The 17376-nt window shown below is 46.6% G+C and overlaps 2 protein-coding genes across 2 annotated transcripts in view; both read left to right on the top strand.

The window, feature by feature from the left end:
* Nucleotides 1-394: 394 nt before the first annotated feature.
* Nucleotides 395-9861, top strand: HPX (hemopexin). Its single transcript, XM_019805688.2, has 10 exons — nt 395-553; nt 701-765; nt 862-933; nt 1112-1233; nt 2887-3040; nt 3735-3947; nt 4214-4345; nt 9000-9130; nt 9211-9373; nt 9510-9861. The coding sequence occupies exons 1-10, from the start codon at nt 471-473 to the stop codon at nt 9767-9769; spliced, it is 1395 nt and encodes a 464-aa protein (XP_019661247.1). The 5' UTR covers nt 395-470; the 3' UTR covers nt 9770-9861.
* A 7340-nt stretch (nt 9862-17201) lies between these two features.
* Nucleotides 17202-17376, top strand: part of APBB1 (amyloid beta precursor protein binding family B member 1) — a 21965-nt gene continuing 21790 nt past the window's right edge. The window contains exon 1 of the mRNA XM_019805672.2: nt 17202-17324. The gene's annotated coding sequence lies outside the window, so the exon portion shown is untranslated. The remainder of the gene's footprint in view (nt 17325-17376) is intronic.

Raw genomic sequence — 17376 nt, 5'->3', positions numbered from 1 at the left:
TGATTGCTAAATAGATAGAAGTATCGGTGTCGTTAGCTGTCTTAGAGCATGGCTTGACACAGTACACAAAAATGATAGTTCCCTCTACTTCTCTCCTCCCCTCATTGTAGAGGTAAATTCAACCACAGAAAGGTGATCCTCAATCAATCTACATCCTTCCTTGACCTTATGGGCACCTGGACCCATCACCAAGGTGGTGAGAGTCACAGCTGGGTATCAATGGCATGGGCTAGTTACTGCTCAGAAATCATTGAAGGGGGATGGGACCTCTTGCCGGGAAGAGTTAGTCTTGGACTCAGATTTCTGTCCAGACCCTGACCTTATTTGCGCTGACGTAATCAGCCAATATTGGCATAGTTCTGAGAGACGGGGCTTGGAAGATCAGCAGGCTTGTGGTGGGGGTGGTGCTGCCGCCATCTCTATATAGGGAGCTGAGCCAGGTGCCCTGAGCTGTCCTGTGGCATCTCACCATGGCTCGGACACTGGGAACACCCATTGCACTGGGGTTGTTGGGCCTGTGCTGGTCTCTGGCTATTGCCCACCCTCTTCCTCCGTGCGTAAAGCTGGAGCTGGGGAAGGACTGGGGACTGGGCTAGAGTGGGGTAGGGCCAGTTTTTAGGCTGGGGCAAGTTTGAAGACAGGAGCTAAGGGAGAGGGATTGGGACCAGTGGATCCAGACAACTATCTGTCTTCTCTCTAGGGATGGTACCCCTGGGAAAGAGACTGAAGGTGGGAGTGGGACCAGAGTGAACCCAGATGTGACCGGTGAGGCCCTGACTCCCTGAGTCTGTCTGTTGGCTATGTCTCTGTGTTATATTACCTGACTGGTCTTTTACTTGCATCTCTCCACCCTAACCCCAGAACTTTGCTTGGATGGCTGGAGCTTTGATGCTACCACCCTGGATGAACATGGGGCCATGCTGTTTTTTAAAGGTAGGAGGGGCTGGGTTTGGGGCATTTGGGACTTTAGACTTGGTCCCCCTCTCTGAGGGTGTATCCGTCTGTGGGAGATCTTAGGAATTATCTGAGGGCATCACCCACAGCTTCTCTGTAACTATCACAGTTGGCCAAAAGTTTGCTCTGGGTCCCTGAGTAAGTCTGTGTTTTTCAGGGGAGTTTGTGTGGAAGAGTCACAGATGGGTCCAGGAGTTAATTTCAGAGAGGTGGAAGAATTTCACCAGCTCCGTGGATGCTGCATTCCGCCGTGGTCACAACAGTGTCTTCCTGATCAAGGTACTGCTGGGCCAAGGCCAGGGCTGGGCCGGGAAGAGCTGGAATGGACACTAGAGACCCTCCCTCAGGTGGCCCTAGCATGGAGTCCTTAGAGTAGGTTCCAGGTTTCCTCCCCCTGTGCCTTCCTTCCCTGAAAAAGCTCAAGCTAAGGGAGTGTATGTGCATGTAGGCCTGGCAGGCACGGCACCCATTGCCTATTCTTCAGGCCCAAGCTTTGTCCAGACCTCTCTGCTACTCCTCACACAGTTGACCATCCTTTCCTTCCTGGAAATTTCTTCCCTTGGTCTCCATGACTCTGCATCACGTATTCTTCGTGTGGTGGCCAGGCTGTTCATAACAATGGCACCCAACCGAGGGGTGAGGGGAAGATTAAATCCAGCCTGTTGTGCTTAGCAAGTCCCATGCCCCGGCCCAGGCTGTGTCCGCTTGGAGGAAGGGCACCTTCCCCTAATTTGTACACGGTGCTGTGTGCTTGGGGCAGCCCTCACTGCCAGCTTTATGTCCCCTCCTGCCTCTTTCCTGCTGTTTTCCAGCTTCCTATCCTCAGCCAGTCCCTGAATGTTCCTTGGAGATCTGTCCCAGCCCTTCAAAACACCCTCCCTGGGTGATCTCAACTGTGCTATGGCTCTGAGGACTCTCTATGTTGTGGGCACCAGATCTGGATCTCTCCCAGAGCTCCAGATATCTCTTCCCAATTCCCTGGCTGATATCTTAGGCTTAGATGTTCTGTGGATACCTCAAATTCAGTATCCTCCAAACTGAGCTTAATATCCTTCTCACAAACCCACCCTTTCTGCTGTGTCCCCTATTTCATTAAGTGGCACCACCTTCTGCCAATTCCTGCAAGTCAGGTACACATGAGTCTCGAGATCTGGCCTTTGGTTATCTTTCCAGGCTTATCTCCTCCCCCACCACATTCACTGTGTGCCAGCTACATGAGACTACATATAATCTCTGAGCATGCTCTGCACCTGCTGCTCCCTCTGCTGGTAACACCCTTTCCACAATTGTCCCACTGAATTCCTACTCAGTTTTCAACTCTTGGCCCCAATGCTTCCTCCTCTGTGAAGCCTTCCAGGAATTCTCTAGATAGGCTTAAGTACTCCCCCTATATTCCCAGTGCACTTCACATGTTTCCACTTTGATGGTCGCATGGCTAGGTTTGTAGGAGCCTTTCTGCTTTTCTACAGTGAACTCCTTGAAGTCAGAGACAGTCTTATCATCCCTTTATCCCCAGTGCCTTTCACAATTATCTGGCATATAGTAGTCATTCAGCAACTGTTTCTTGAGTGAATGGATGAATAAATAAATAGATGGATGAACAAATGAATATATGAATGGATGGATGATCGCAGGATGACTATTTGTGGATGTGTTTGTCAAGACTAATGGTGTTACAGATAAGTGTGTCATGGGAGTGTCTGGTTGTACATAGATGTGTGCATGTGTTATGGCAACAGTGGTGGGATTTGCAGTCAAATTAAGAGTATGTATTTGTGCAAGGGGTAGCGCATTGTCATTCACAGGTGGATCCAAAGTGTGTAAGGCCTCAGCGGGGATATTATATAAATGCAATAGATCAAAGATGTTATGTGTGAATGCAGGTGGCAGTATGTGGGGTCCACAGTTAAAAATAGAGTGATTTGTATGCAGGGAGACAAAGTCTGGGTGTATCCTCCTGAGAAGAAGGAGAAAGGATATCCAAAGTTGCTCCAAGAAGAGTTTCCTGGAATCCCATCCCCAGTGGATGCAGCTGTGGAATGCCACCGTGGAGAATGCCAAGATGAGGGCGTCCTCTTCTTCAAAGGTCAGCCCAGGCTGGAATAAGAGAGCCTGGAGTAATGGTGGTTGGTGGTGATTGAGGTAGTGGCAGGGATGGTGGTGGTGATGGAGCACCCTGTGGCTTCCCAAGGAAGGGAAGAAATAGAGAAGCTGGTTATGGTCTAGAGGTCAAATAGGGAAAGGAGAGGAAGTCACCTTGGGTGAGGTAACTGGGTGTAATTCTGCTAGAAGTTCCTCACTGTTCCCCATGATCCTTAGGATAAATCTATGTTCCTTAGTCTTACATACAAGGTTCTCCATGACTAAGTTCCTACTGACCCTCCAGCCTCGACACTCATCATGCCTTTACCTTGAATATGAATTTCTAGAGACTCTATGCTGTTCCCTGTACACCTCATTTGCTTCACGCTTCAGACTTCCTTCTCTCTGGAGTTCCATCTCCTCCTCTTCTCTGCCTCGTAATTCCTGCTTCAGGTATTAGTTTACGTATCACCTTCTCTGGAAAACTTACCCTGTCTGTCCTCACTGCACTTGTTGAGCCAATCACGTGCATTTTGCTGCTGAATTTTGTTATATGATCACTTTCTTCAAATGTTTCCCTGCAGGGCTATGAGTTCCATGGGGCCAGGACCAGATCTGGCCCATCATGGGGCCCATTGCTAGCATAAGGGAGGGCATAGCCTGGCCTCACTGAATGTTTGTTGATTGATTGGACAAAGGTAACCAAACGTGGTTCTGGGACTTGGCTACGGGAACCAAAAAGGAGCGTTCCTGGCCAGCTGTTGGGGAATGCTCCTCTGCCATGCGATGGCTCAGCCGCTACTACTGTTTCCGGGGTAACCAATTCCTGCGCTTCCACCCCGTCACGGGAGACGTGCTTCCAAAGTACCCACTGGATGTTCGAGACTACTTCATACCCTGCCCTGGCAGAGGTGAGAAAGCCCCAGCCCCTGCAATCTACTAGAATTCATCCACCGTCCCTGAGTTTGCAGACTGCACATACCCCAGCTCCTATCTTAATTCTGTGGTATAACACCTTGGCCCTTGCCCTAGCCCAATCCCCATTCTGGACCTTCCCAGTTGTCCTCCTATGGGAGAAGTCCACATCCCCACTAACCCTAGCTAACTCTTCCACCTCAGACTTCATTTTGACCTCTGGCCTCCCTCTGTGTTCTCCCTCACCTATTTCTCTCCCCAGGCCACGGACACAGGAATGGGACGGGTCATGGGAATGGTACCCATCATGGCCATGGGGATATGCGCTGTAGCCCATATCTAGTCTTGTCTGCACTGCTGACTGATAACCACGGTGCCACATATGCCTTCAGTGGTGAGGAGATGCCTCCTGACTCCCCCATCTCTGCCCTCCATACCTCCTGTCTCTTTCGTGTGTCTCCCATCTCTGCTATACTGCCACCATTTTTACCACTGTGTCCCTTATTTTGTTCCCTTGGACCCCATCCTTAGCATCCTCGGTATGCAGTTTTTTATCCCTCATCTCCTCTGATGCACATTGTTCAACCTTGTCTCTCACTGCCCAGGCCTCTAACTTCATTTACCTGTCCACCTCACAGTACTGTCTACTCTCGGGTCTGTGACCCCTTTGGGTCCCTATGACTCCTCATAGTCCCTTTGCCCTTGCGTGTCTTGCCAGGTCCTCCAGCTTCCCTTAAGCATATCATCAGGAGCTCCATTTTTTCCCGAGTGCCTCTTGGTTCTTAGTCCAGGCCTCTCGGCGCAGCATTACCTGGGGATGAGATGTTCCTATTGATGAGAACCAGCCAAAAAATTTTGGATCCCTTAGACCTTTAAGAGATAGCTTTGCTGGCCTCAGGAGGTTTCTTCTTTAAGTGACCAGAGAGACACCTCTCTCCAGACCTGTGGCATTAATTGGTCAGAGCCGTGTGATGATACCCAGGGATGTTGTGGCACTGGTCAGGCAGATAGTGATGAGTCTTGATCCACCCTAGCGAATAGCTCCAAGAGAGGGAGTAAACAATACTCAGCCTAAGATATCTGTATGATCAGATACAAATGTAAAATAGTGGTGAGAACATGGAACAGTGAAAACCCTTTTTTGCTCCTAACTCCTGGACAAATCTGATCAGATATGACTACCAAGCTATAATGAAAAAGACGCAGTCACAAGAAGAGTATATCCCCACAACAGGAATGTATGCTGCAATGAGAACATTTCATCCGTGATGAAACACACACTTGTAGTGAAAATATAGACTTATACTGAGAATATGTGGCATTGTAAGAACACCTAATTATCAGAACATTCAGCTATGGTGAGAGCGTGGGACCATCCGGAGGACAGACAGAAAAAGTGAGACAGTGGGGCACCTGGGTGGCTCACCCATTAAGCATCTGCCTTTGGCTCAGGGCATGATCCCGGGGTCCTGGGATCAAGCCCTGCATTGGGGTCCCTGCTCAGTGAGAAGCCTGCTTCTCCCTCTCACACTCCCCTGCTTGTGTTCCCTCTCTCGCTGTCTCTTTCTGCCAAATAAATAAAAATAAAAATCTTAAAAAAAAAAAGAAAAGAAAAAGTGAGACAGAGATAGAGGTAGGTAGGTAGGTAGGTAGGTAGGTAGGTAGAGATACTGAAAAACAGGGCCATAGGGACCACATAGAGGTGTGGAAAGAATACCCAGCCATGGAGAGATCACAGGACCTCCAGGCCATGTGGCAATGAATAGAATGCAGCTGAACTCCTAAATCAAAAGTATTAGATATGTTTCCTAGCGGATGAGAGAACACTGTTACGTTGATGGTGAGAACTCACCATCTTGGTGACAACACTAGTGTGACCCAGCTACTCAACATAGGGCTGGTCCTCTCCCCTCTCTGATCTTTCTCTTTTCTCTGCCTCCTAGCTTCTTACCCATTCTTTCTGCTTTTTCACAATGTCGGCTTGCACAGGGCCCATCATGCCCTCTCCCTTCTCCTATTCATGATCTTTCAGCCTCAAGTCCAACTGGAAACTGCCTCAGTTGCTCTCTTTTTCCTACTTGGGTTGCCAGAGAGGAAATCTGACCGACCCCGCCAATATTTTTATTCTCGACCACACTGAAGTGGTTGCTGGTCAGTCTGTGCATTGCTTAGTGATGCATCAGGGGCTCATCACTTATTTACTCTGCACAAAGAGCACCACAGCTCATTCTCAAAATAGGGGTCATGAGCAGGGTAGTTTCAGCAGGAGGTGAAGGTGGATATGTAGTCACTGTGACATGCCCAGTAAACAGCTATAAAGGGAACTTGTGGCTACAGTGAGAACATTGGCTATTTATGCAACACATATTTATTGAGCACCTGAGAAGCACTGGATGTAGTTCTAAACACTGGGATACGGTAGCCAACATGGCACATGAGACACATGCCCTCATACAGCCTGATAGAGGGAGAGGGGACAATAAGAAAGAGAAAGAAGAGAATACTTTTAGGTAGTTGTGAAGTGTTCTGGGAACGTCAGGATGTTTCTTATCCTCAAATACTATTTGGAGGTGGTATAAATGGATTTAAAAATTGTTGATCTTTTTAAATGTAAAATAAAAAATGTTAGGTGTCAAAAAAGCTGAGAAGAAATTAAGACAGGATAATGAGATAGAAGTAAGGAAAATGAGGGGCCCCTTCTTTGAAGAGATGATTTTTAAGCTGAGATTTCAGTAATAAAAAGGCATTATGTAAATAAAATAAGATGAAATCAGAGAGGGAGGCAAACCATAAAAGACTTTTTTTTTTTGAGGCAAGCAATTTGAGATTTTATTTATTTATTTGTCAGACAGAGAGAAAGAGAGAGAGAGAGCACAAACAGGGGGAGCAGTAGGCAGAGGGAGACGCTGGCTCCCTGATGAGCAAGGAGCCTGATACGGGACTCCATCCCAGGACCCTGGGATCATGACCTGAGCTGAAGGCAGATGCTTAACTGACTGAGCCACCCAGGCAACCCAAGAGACTCTTTTTTTTTTTTTTTAAAGATTTTATTTATTCAACAGAGATAGAGACAGCCAGTGAGAGAGGGAACACAAGCCAGGGGGAGTGGGAGAGGAAGAAGCAGGCTCATAGCGGAGGAGCCTGATGTGGGGCTCGATCCCATAACGCTGGGATCACGCGCCCTGAGCTGAAGGCAGACACTTAACCGCTGTGCCACCCAGGCGCCCCAACCCAAGAGACTCTTAACTATAGGAAACAAACTGAGGGTTGCTGGAGGGGAGGGTGTAGAGTGATAGGGTAACTGGGTGATGGGCATTAAGGAGGGCATTTGATGTAATGAGCACGGAGTATTGTATGCAACTGATGAATCACTAAATTCTACCCCTGAAACTAATAACACACTGTACATTAACTAAATTGAATTTAAATAAAAAAGATTTTAAAAAGCATTAGGTACATAAAGCACTGGGGGGAAAGCATTTTAGAGAGGATGGATATCAACTACTTTGAGGAATCAGGAAAGAGGCCAGAGTGGCTAGAGAGCAATGAAAGAGCGGGTGAATGCCTTGAAAAAAAAAAGGAGAGAGGGGCCAGATTACATACGCCTGGTAAGGATTTTCAACTATGAAAGAAAGCCAGGAGGGGGTCTTGAGCAGGGCCGTGATACGTTCTCACTAACTTTTTAAAGATCATCCTGGAGCACACAAATCATTAGAGATACAATGGTGTAAGCAGGAAATCCAGCTAGTAGTTCTTGCAGTTGTCTGGATTAGAGGCAATGACAGCTTGGATGAGGATAATAGCAGTAGAGGTCGTGAGGAGTCATCTTGATGTATTTTGGAGGTTGGGGTGACAGCATTAACCAATGGATTGAATATTGGTTGGAGTGGGGAAGAAAAAGAGAGGTCTTAAGAATGACAGCTTTTTGGGACTAGGCAACTGGGTGACTGGTAGTTCCTTTTTCTAAAATTGGGAAAAATTAGGGAAAGAGTAGGAGTGTGTGTGTGTGTATATGTGCGTGTGTGTGTTTGGTAGGAGGCAGACATCAGCTCGGACATTGTAGGGTTTTGGTTCCTAATGGCCCCAACTGGACATATTGGGTAGGCAGTTAAGTTTGAGTCTTACACCCAAAGGAGAGGTCCATAAAAGCTGAAGAGAACAGATCAAAAGTCATCAGCATGTAGATGGTATTTAAAGCCCTAGAGTAGGTGATATCACCAAGAAAGTGAGTGTAGGTAGTGAAGAGGCCCAAACTAGAGGATTCCCATATAAGATATCAGGCTGAAGAGAAGGGTAGTAAAAAAAAATCAGAGGAACACTGGAAGAGGCTGGTATCACAGAAGCCAAGATCCAAAAAAAGATATTTCAAGAAGAGAGTCGTGAGCAGTCAAATGCTGCTGAGAGGTGGAGCAGGATGGAGACGGAGAATTGACAATTAGATTTGGCAAGTTGGAGGACACTGACGACCTTGAAAAGTAGTTTCAATGGAGGATGGAAACAAGTATAAGTGAAGTGGTTAAGGAAGGAAAGGTAAATGGGAACTTAGACAATTCCTTTAATAAATTGTTATGAGAAGGGGAGAAGAAAATTAGGTCACTGGTCTGCCATTCCCTCATTCTCCTGCCACCTCAAGGATTAGAGAACACAGCCAGAATGAGAACACTTGGTGGGAGCATGTCGTGGTGCTTCTCTTTTTTAACTTCTGGTCACTGTCCCTCATTGTCTATAGTATCTCTGTACATGGACGTCTGAGATGCATAGGGAGCCCCTGCCAAACCCCATAACACTGGCCTCACTTGGCACCTTAGCCATTGTTCTCCATGCTTGCCCTTCTGTCAGGCCCCTAGTGGCTCAAGCTCTGATCAGGTCACCATGCCCAACTTTGCTGATCAAGTCCTGCTCCATCTCCTCTCACCTGGCCTCTTCCCTCTTGGCCTCTGGATGTATTCTCTTCCCCCTCTCAGGACCTATCCCTGCACCTATTACTTGCCTATTCACTGCCTGGCCTTTTACCATCAGCACTAGAGGTACCTCTGATACCCCCACAGGGTCCCACTACTGGCGTCTGGACACTAGCCGGGATGGGTGGCATAGCTGGCCCATTGTCCATCAGTGGCCCCAAGGTCCTTCAACAGTAGATGCTGCCTTTTCCTGGGACAATAAAGTCTACCTAATCCAGGTATGTGTTGGGAGAGAGGCTTGAAACGGGGATCGGGAGAATATCCAGCTCTGTGCTGATTAACGTCCTTTATCCTCCAGGGCACTCAGGTATATATCTTCCTGACAAAGGGAGGCTATACTCTAGTAGATGGTTATCCAAAGAGGCTGGAGAAGGAATTTGGGAGTCCTCATGGGATCAACCTTGATGCTGTGGATGCAGCCTTTACTTGTCCTGGGACTTCTCGGCTCCACATTATGGCAGGTGAGGGGCATCTGGATACTAAAGGGTGGCTTCTTCTGCTACTTCTCCATGGCATAGTTCCCCATCAAGGCATGGGGAAGAGTAAGGTGAGGATCATGATGTGGAAACTATGTTTTGTCTGGTGCCTTCTTTCCAGGACGGAAGCTGTGGTGGCTGGACCTGAAGTTAGGAGCTCAAGCCACGTGGACGGAGCTTCCTTGGCCCCATGAGAAGGTTGACGGGGCCCTGTGTATGGAAAAGTCCCTCGGCCCCACCTCATGTTCTGCCAATGGTCCCGGCTTGTACCTCATCCATGGCTCTGATTTGTACTGCTACAGTGATGTGGAGAAACTGAGCACAGCCAAGACCCTTCCTCAGCCACAGAGAGTGGAGAGCCTGCTGGGCTGCAATCATTGAGAGGAGGGCTCTAGAGATGAGTCTGGCTCAGCTCCTTCTCCCTATTTTCCTCACAATAAAACCAGAGTGCTTCTTTGCTGGACTCAAGGGGCCCCTGTTGTGGAAGAATCTCATTTCTTTCTCTGAATTGAAAAGCTAGTAGTATCTCTTTGGAAGCTGTCAAATTCAAATGAGGCTGTGGGAAGAAAGGGAAGGGAGGGCTGAGGGAAAAATTCCCAGAAGTAGACCCATCCCCTGGACCATGGCCTCATCTGGTTTAAGACCAACACCTGCTGACATGATGGCCCCTTGCTTTGTGCGAATCTGGTGGGTAGAAGAGTAGACCGACAAGCTCCAACTGCCATATAGGGCTTTGTACTGGGAGGCCAGGGCACAGAGTGGCTCCTGACAGGCACCAGGTCCCACTGGACCAGGAGAACTGTCTAAGGTTCCTTCACCAGCCTCAATGGCTGGGAGGGAGGACAGGAGGTGAATCTGGGCTTCTTAGATCAGGATGCGCCCAGGGCTTGAGGTTGGCTATGGTTGGGAACAGAGGTTAGAGGTAAGGCACCAGAGCTGTGGGGACCACTCCTAAGAAGTATCCTGAGCTTTCCCCTTCTTCCTTGATGGAGTGTGGATGATTCTCATAGCGCTGGGTGCCCCTCCTTCAGTCTGAGAGGTGGGAAGTAGGCCAGAGTGTCAGGTCTGGGGCTTATTCAGTCAATGTGCTACATCTGGGGCCATCACTGCATCATGCCAGAGAGCTTGGAGCTGTCTAAACAGTTATCCACCAACTCTGGTACTCAAGGCTAACTTCCTCTTCTCTATCGAAGGAGGAAATTTAAGTCTCTTCTTTCTTCTCTTCTCCTACCTGCTCTGTTACAGGAAAGCCTCTAGCTTGTCTCCAGGGGACTCCCAGAAAAAGTCCCAGTCATGCTTCTTTCATCCACTCCCTTAGCACCTCCTAGGTGCAGAACAGTGTGTCAGTCAATGAATCACACAGTCCCTGCCCTCAAGAATCTCCAACTCTACATTAGAGTCAAGAGGGGACTCCAGACAAGGCATTAAATAAATGCAATAAAGTAAGATAGATATTAAGGTGGAAGAGCCTATATACAAAGGTGAGTTGAACCAGCAATACCTGGGATGGAGGGGTTAGGAAAGGCTTCACACATAACAATCTGAATTTTAAAAGATGAGTAGAATGTATGGAAGTCGTTTAGCAAATATACATTCACTATCTACTATGTATTACCATGCCAGGAACATTATCAGCAGAGGAGGCAACATGAGCAAAAAAAGCCAGAGCAGAAGAAATAGCCAGGAAACCACAGTTACTTAGGAGGACTGAATGAGGGGCTGGTGGGAGATGAGGTTGGAGAAGGAGGCAGGGGCTTGTTAGCTCATGTCAGGCTAAGAAGCACGGATTTTGTCTGTCTTTGGGGCAATGAGGACCTACTAAGGGATTTTAGACATGGGCATGGCACGCTGAGATTTGCATTTTAGAGAAATCACTCTTACTGTGGCAGAGAGGATACTGGGTGAAAGGAGGCCACAGTGGATGTGAGGAGACCACTGAGGAGGTTGGCGCTGTGGCCCAGGTGGTAAACCACATGGGCACTGGGTGGCAATGGAGGCGAAGAGAAATAGGTGGATTAAAAATATTTAGAAGATGTAATCAGAGAGGGAGACAAACCATAAGAGACTCTTAACCATAGGAAACAAACTGAGGGTTGCTGGAGGGTGGAGGGATGGGGTAATGGGGTGATGGGCATTAAGGAAGGCACATGATGTAATGAGCACTGGGTATTATATGCAACTGATGAATCAGTGAACTCTACCTCTGAAACTAATAATACACGATATGTTAATTAACTGAATTTAAATTTTAAAAAATCACACCAAAAAATATTTAGAAGACAGTCTATAGGACTTGCTGATTGAATAGAGGGGTGAGTGAAAGTGAGAAATCTCACCTCCAAACAGCTCCACGTCTCCTTTCCCCATTCATAATTGCACCTCTCTGTCCCAAACTTCCCATGGCAACTCTTGTAATTCACTCCACAGTTAATAAGCTTCTCTGTATTCTTTACACACTCCATAGAGAGCCCTCTCTTTACCTCCGGCTTTGACGGAGATCAGGCTCTGCCCCAGGGCCCCTCCTCCTTTCCCTAGAGCTGTCTCACCAAATGGGCATCAGTATTAGCTTTAGCATGACTCCCATATATATCTGTACCATTTCTCTTCCTCTTCCTATGCAGGTTAAATTTCTCCTTCTTTGGCATCACGCAAGTGAGCCATACCATTCTTATGGCCATCATCTACCAACCTCTTGACTATTCTCTCAGTTGGTGAAGTCATCCAGATGTTTGATCCTTTTATTATCTCCCAGTCCTCCATTGTCTCACAGCCATTCTTTTCCTACCCAAATTGAACATCAAGGTCAATCACCTGAACAACTTTCTTAACAATACTTTTATTTCTGTCCCCTTTAACTTCTATTTAATCAAGCCATAAAAAAGGAAAAGAAAAGAAATACAAAAGCCAACGTTAGGTAGAGAAAGAGTGAGAACTCTAGAATCAGATATGTCTGAATTCCAATGCCAGCCAGGCCACACTAATTCTGTATATTTGAGAAACAGCCTCTCTGAGCCTTGTGAGTGGTGCATGTGTGTGTACACACATATGTGTATGCAAAATAGAAATGTGTACCTTATCAATGACTGTTCAGTAAGCATACAGATATCACTCCAGATATTCCAAGTAGAGAAGGATTTAATGCAAAGAATTTGTTACAAAGTTGTAAGGGGTACCTGGCTGGCTCAGCCGGTAGAGCATGCAACTCTTGATCTCAGCGTTGTGAGTTCAAGCCCCATGTTGGGCGCAGAGCTTACTTAAAAACAATAACAAAGTTGTAAGGGAAGTCAGGAGAAACAAAAAGAAAAGCAGAGACCAGGAAGCTACCACTAATCTTGGTTTAGAGGAGCAAAAGGGAGAAAAGAGGAGCCCAAAGATCGAGGAGCTGGAACCCACAAATCTGTGCTAGCTGCTGATGCACCTGGAGTTTGTGTTGCTGATACTACTGGACCCACTTCCACTTTTGCTGGGCAGGAACCATTGCAGCCAGAGGCACTGCCAAGGGCAGGAGGACCTCTCCTCTCCCTTCCTCACTTTCCTCATGTGAGGGTTCCCACTGGTGGAACTTAACTGGAATGAAGTGACAAAGGCATCTGAGAAATGTGGTTTTCAGATTTCCAGCCCTTTCCAGAGGGAGATTAAAGAAGAGTGGGTGTGGGGATGAGTTCCAGCAGGCAATATCTGCCAAACAGATTCAGCATAGCTCTTGGTTGCAAGTAATAAAACCCAACTCAAATTAGTGTTAAGTACAGAGGAAATTTACTGACTTATGTGACTTTAGGCAGAGGTAAATATACATGTTAAACTGATGTTACCAGGCATTTGTCTCTCTCCACCCCTTAGCTCTGCTTTCTTTGAGTTGGCTTTGTTCTCAGGCAGGCTCATCCTTCCCGGTGGCAAGATGTCCACCAGGTTTGCCTTCTATGAGTACCTCTTGCCCAACTGTTGCAGGAATTCCTGGATCTAATTTCATCATGTGCCCATTTCTGAACTGATCACTTTGACCTGATTATGGGTTAGGAACCCAGCCACTGATGTGGGTATGAGACTGGGGTCATTCCCGTCTGAACCACAGAGACTCAGAGTGGGGTGGGATGGATCTTTAAAGAACACTGACGTGCTGTTACCAATAAGAAGGGGGGGATGCATGCTGTGCAGATAACAACAAAGGCAATGACATGTTCATGACAGGATAATACTTACCTTGTATGGTTTTTCTTGTTCTCCATCCAAACTTCTTCTCTTCCTCAGCTCAAGACTTTGACAGTGTTGATATCATTAGGCACGAAATCCCTCAACCTCTTGCATGCTCCACTTTATTAACTACCCTACCTATACCCTTGCCCTCTCTCCTATCCTGTCAGCCTATAAAGTTAAGGTGTCCGATTCTCCTCCATGAGCCCTTGATGCTACCTCTTCTCGTTGCCTCGGGGATCTCCCTTCACCTCTCATCATTCTTTTTCTTTATTTTCAGATTCATCTTCTCTACTGGTATCTTTTTATAGTTGACACCTATGTTTAAGTCTCTATCATCTTTAAATAAAAAAAAGACAAAACCAGAATCTTTAACTTCATATCACTCTTTAGCTACAGTCTATCCCTCCTTCCAATTTCTCAAAACGGAGGTCTGCACTTACTCTATTTCCTCATTTTCATTTGTTCAATTCACTGCATTGTGGCTTCTGCCCTTGTTTTCTGCTGACACAGATCATATCATGGGGATCCAGGCCTTCGGTATTGCCAAATTCAACGGATACTTTTTTGCCTTGAACTTATTGGAAATCTTTGCTGCATTTGATGCTGTTGACCACCTCTTCCTCCTTGAAAGTCTTTCCTCCCTTGGATTTCTTCCATGACATTACTCTCTGTTGATTCCTCTCTGTTTCTTCTCAGTTTTCTTCTTAGCCTTCTTCTCCTCTGCTGGCTCCCCAAATGCTGGTACTACTAGAGCTCAGGCCTGAGTCCTTTTCTCTTCTCACCCTATATGCTCTTCCTGGGAATGTATTAGAATAGTCCTGTTGAAGAAGGGTATTGAGGAAGCCATTGCCAGGCCTAGCATGTGACTTATGAATTCCTTTCCATATATTTGGAAAGATTTTACTCCTTATAGATTTTCAAATGATAACAACACCCGGAAGAAAGAGGGTTTATTGAATAAACTACAAGAAAGATTGCAATATCAAAGCAATACTTCTATGTAGTGATAGAAAAGGCTGCCTTTGCTTCATTAATTGCCTTTGCTGCTAATGGAGATGAAAGATCTATTCTCCCATATATGGTGCCAACTGCCTGGTAATGCTAAATGGATGGTCTATTAATACAAATAGCATAAAGCCAGTACTCTTGGTAAGTGCCTCTGGATAGATCAGCTTCTAATTCACGTTTTTCCTGAATAGGTCCAAGGTAATGATTTTAAAAGATGGCTGCCTCAGAGGGACCTACATTGGTCAGAACCACACACTGAGCATCTGAGGCAGTTCACAGGCTATTGGTTGCTCCTAGGTCATGGAGAACATCAGAAGTGGGGAAGAGCTACAAGGATGGATGAAGGACACAGGTTGACTCCCCATTGATCAGGAAGCTCTGCAGACCTAGGAAGAGGTCAGGGATTCAAGGAGACTGTGCTGGGTCAAACTGCACTATGTGTGAACTGTACAATTTCCTTTTTACATCTTAGCTAATTAGACTCCTTTCCCCACCCTCCCCCCCACTATCTGTGTGCCTCTGGTTATCTGAAGAGATTTTCCTGAATATTGCAGCCACCCTATTCAGTGGGGTTGGGAAGACAAGCATTCTGCTTTGTAAATGGGTAATGTTTCTGGATTTTTTCATTTGCTCCAGCAGAAATCTGGAAGTCATCTCTTTATTCATAATTCCATAGCCAATCAACTGATTTATCACTATTTTTTGTGAATTCTACCTACTGAATATTTATTAAACCTATGCAATTTTCTCCATCCCTACTCCTACCACTATAATCATCTGCTACCTAGACTACATCAATTGCCTCCTAACTGGTCCCCACACTGCCAATTTTGCTCTCCTCCTATCTATTCCCCACTTAGCAGCTGGAAGTGATCTTCTAAAATGTAAGGGGGGACATGCCACTCTCCTGCCTCAAAAGCTCTGATGATTTTTCATTCCCCTTAAAATAATGTCCACAACCCTCAGCCAAATATACAAGGCCCTTTTTGATTTGATACGTACCCACCATTTCCAGCTCATCTAATAAGATGAGAATACTTCTAATAAGAATAGTTCACCATTATTACATCCATATTGGCCTTTTTATACTTCTCCTTGGACTTGGAATAATTTTCTCTTCTTCTGGCTGACCTCCATCGCCTTTACCCCTTCCCCTCACATAAGAGCCACTTCCTCATGAAAACCTTCCCAAACCTCCCAGGACAAATTTAGTCCACTCATAGCATCCTGCACATCTCTTTCAAGATACTCATCACATTTCTAACCACCCGTTTAATGTCTCTTTCCCCTGTTATTCAAGCTTCATGAAGATGGGGACTGAATCTTGTTTGCTTATATGTTCCTAGTACCAAGGACAGTGCCTCACACTTAATAACTATTTGTTGAAAGAGAATGAATGAATGAATGAATGAATGAATGAGGACACCTTTACTCTTTTGGGTCATTACTTATCTTTCAAGAACCAAGGTCAGATTTTATATCCCTCAGGTTGGGTTACAGTTAAATCGGATTCATTTTTGGATAATTAGATTCTAGGTCAGGACCTGGTACATGGTTCTTCTATCATATATGTTTATCAAATCATAATAAACTCTTGGCCAGGAGTTGATAATTACTGAAACTGAATGATGGGTATATGAGGGTTCATTACACTGTTAAGTATCCTTTTGTATATATTTGAAATTTTCCGTAATAAGTAAACTTAGAACATTTATGTTCACCTCAAGTTAAGTGAAAGTGTAGTCAAGGATGAGCTTGAGGCTCCTGGCTTAGGCAATCCAGGGGATGGTGGTGCCATTCACTGGGATGGACAAAGTGTACCTGCATCCAGGCTAGTGTGTGTGAGTGTGTGAGAGTGTGTGTGTGTGTGTGTGTGTGTGTGTGTGTGTGTGTGTGTGTGTTGGGGAGGGTTCTTACTCACCCCAGTGAAACTTCTTAGAAGGCCAATAAAAGCGATGAGATAATGAATTTAGATTTGGGCACCTGTAGTTTTAGGTACCTTGAGGGCTTCTCCAGTCAGCTGCTCCACGGTTAGCATTTACCATAAATTGAAACCGCTGCCTTAGAGGAACGAACCAAGAGAAGCTTTCTGGATGGTGACATTTCCCTTCATATCCTCGATGGCCTCTTGGCCACTGACCTGACCACTGGGTACTATCCCACCACCCAGGGAGTTGTCTGCGCAGCATGGCGCTCCTCCATTCCTTCTTTCACACTTTCCATCCACATTCTCCCGTTTTCCTTCCCTCTTATGAATTTGTACCGGGGAAGGATTTATTTTGGACATCTGCGAGAGACAGCTTTACCTTCAGCTGCAGGGCTAGAGTGTTAAGAAACATCTAGGTTTCGGTCTGATTTCACCACTTACTTGTGACTGCAGGCAAGTCGCTTTACCTTTCTGAATCTCAGCATCTGTCTCTGAAAAATAAGGATAATCGTGGCGTCTTCACATGTCTGATGTGAGGATGAAGGCCTGAAAAAGGTTTAAGACGGAGCCTGGCACAGTGTAAGCGGTCAATAAATACGATCTATTATTATTATTACCAACGCTGCGTCCTCATCGCCTCTCCACCAGGACGTCAGGGACTGCTGCCGCAAGAGCGGAGCAGGCTGCCTCCTCGGAGCCCCTCCCCACGCGGCCGCGGCCCGGCCACCGCCACAGCCGCTCCGGCTCCAGCCTCGCCGGTGCGGCGCGCGCGGGGGGTGCGGGCCCAGCGCCCTACGGGCGCGCTTGGTGAGTCCCGGGCCTCGCTGCGGAGGGCGGTGCCGGGCTGGGCCGGGGTCGG

The sequence above is a fragment of the Ailuropoda melanoleuca genome, chromosome 8, assembly GCF_002007445.2.
Source record: "Ailuropoda melanoleuca isolate Jingjing chromosome 8, ASM200744v2, whole genome shotgun sequence".
Taxonomy (NCBI): Eukaryota; Metazoa; Chordata; class Mammalia; order Carnivora; family Ursidae; genus Ailuropoda; species Ailuropoda melanoleuca.
Note: the sequence above shows the minus strand (reverse complement) of the source record. Positions and strands in the feature narration are given on the sequence as shown.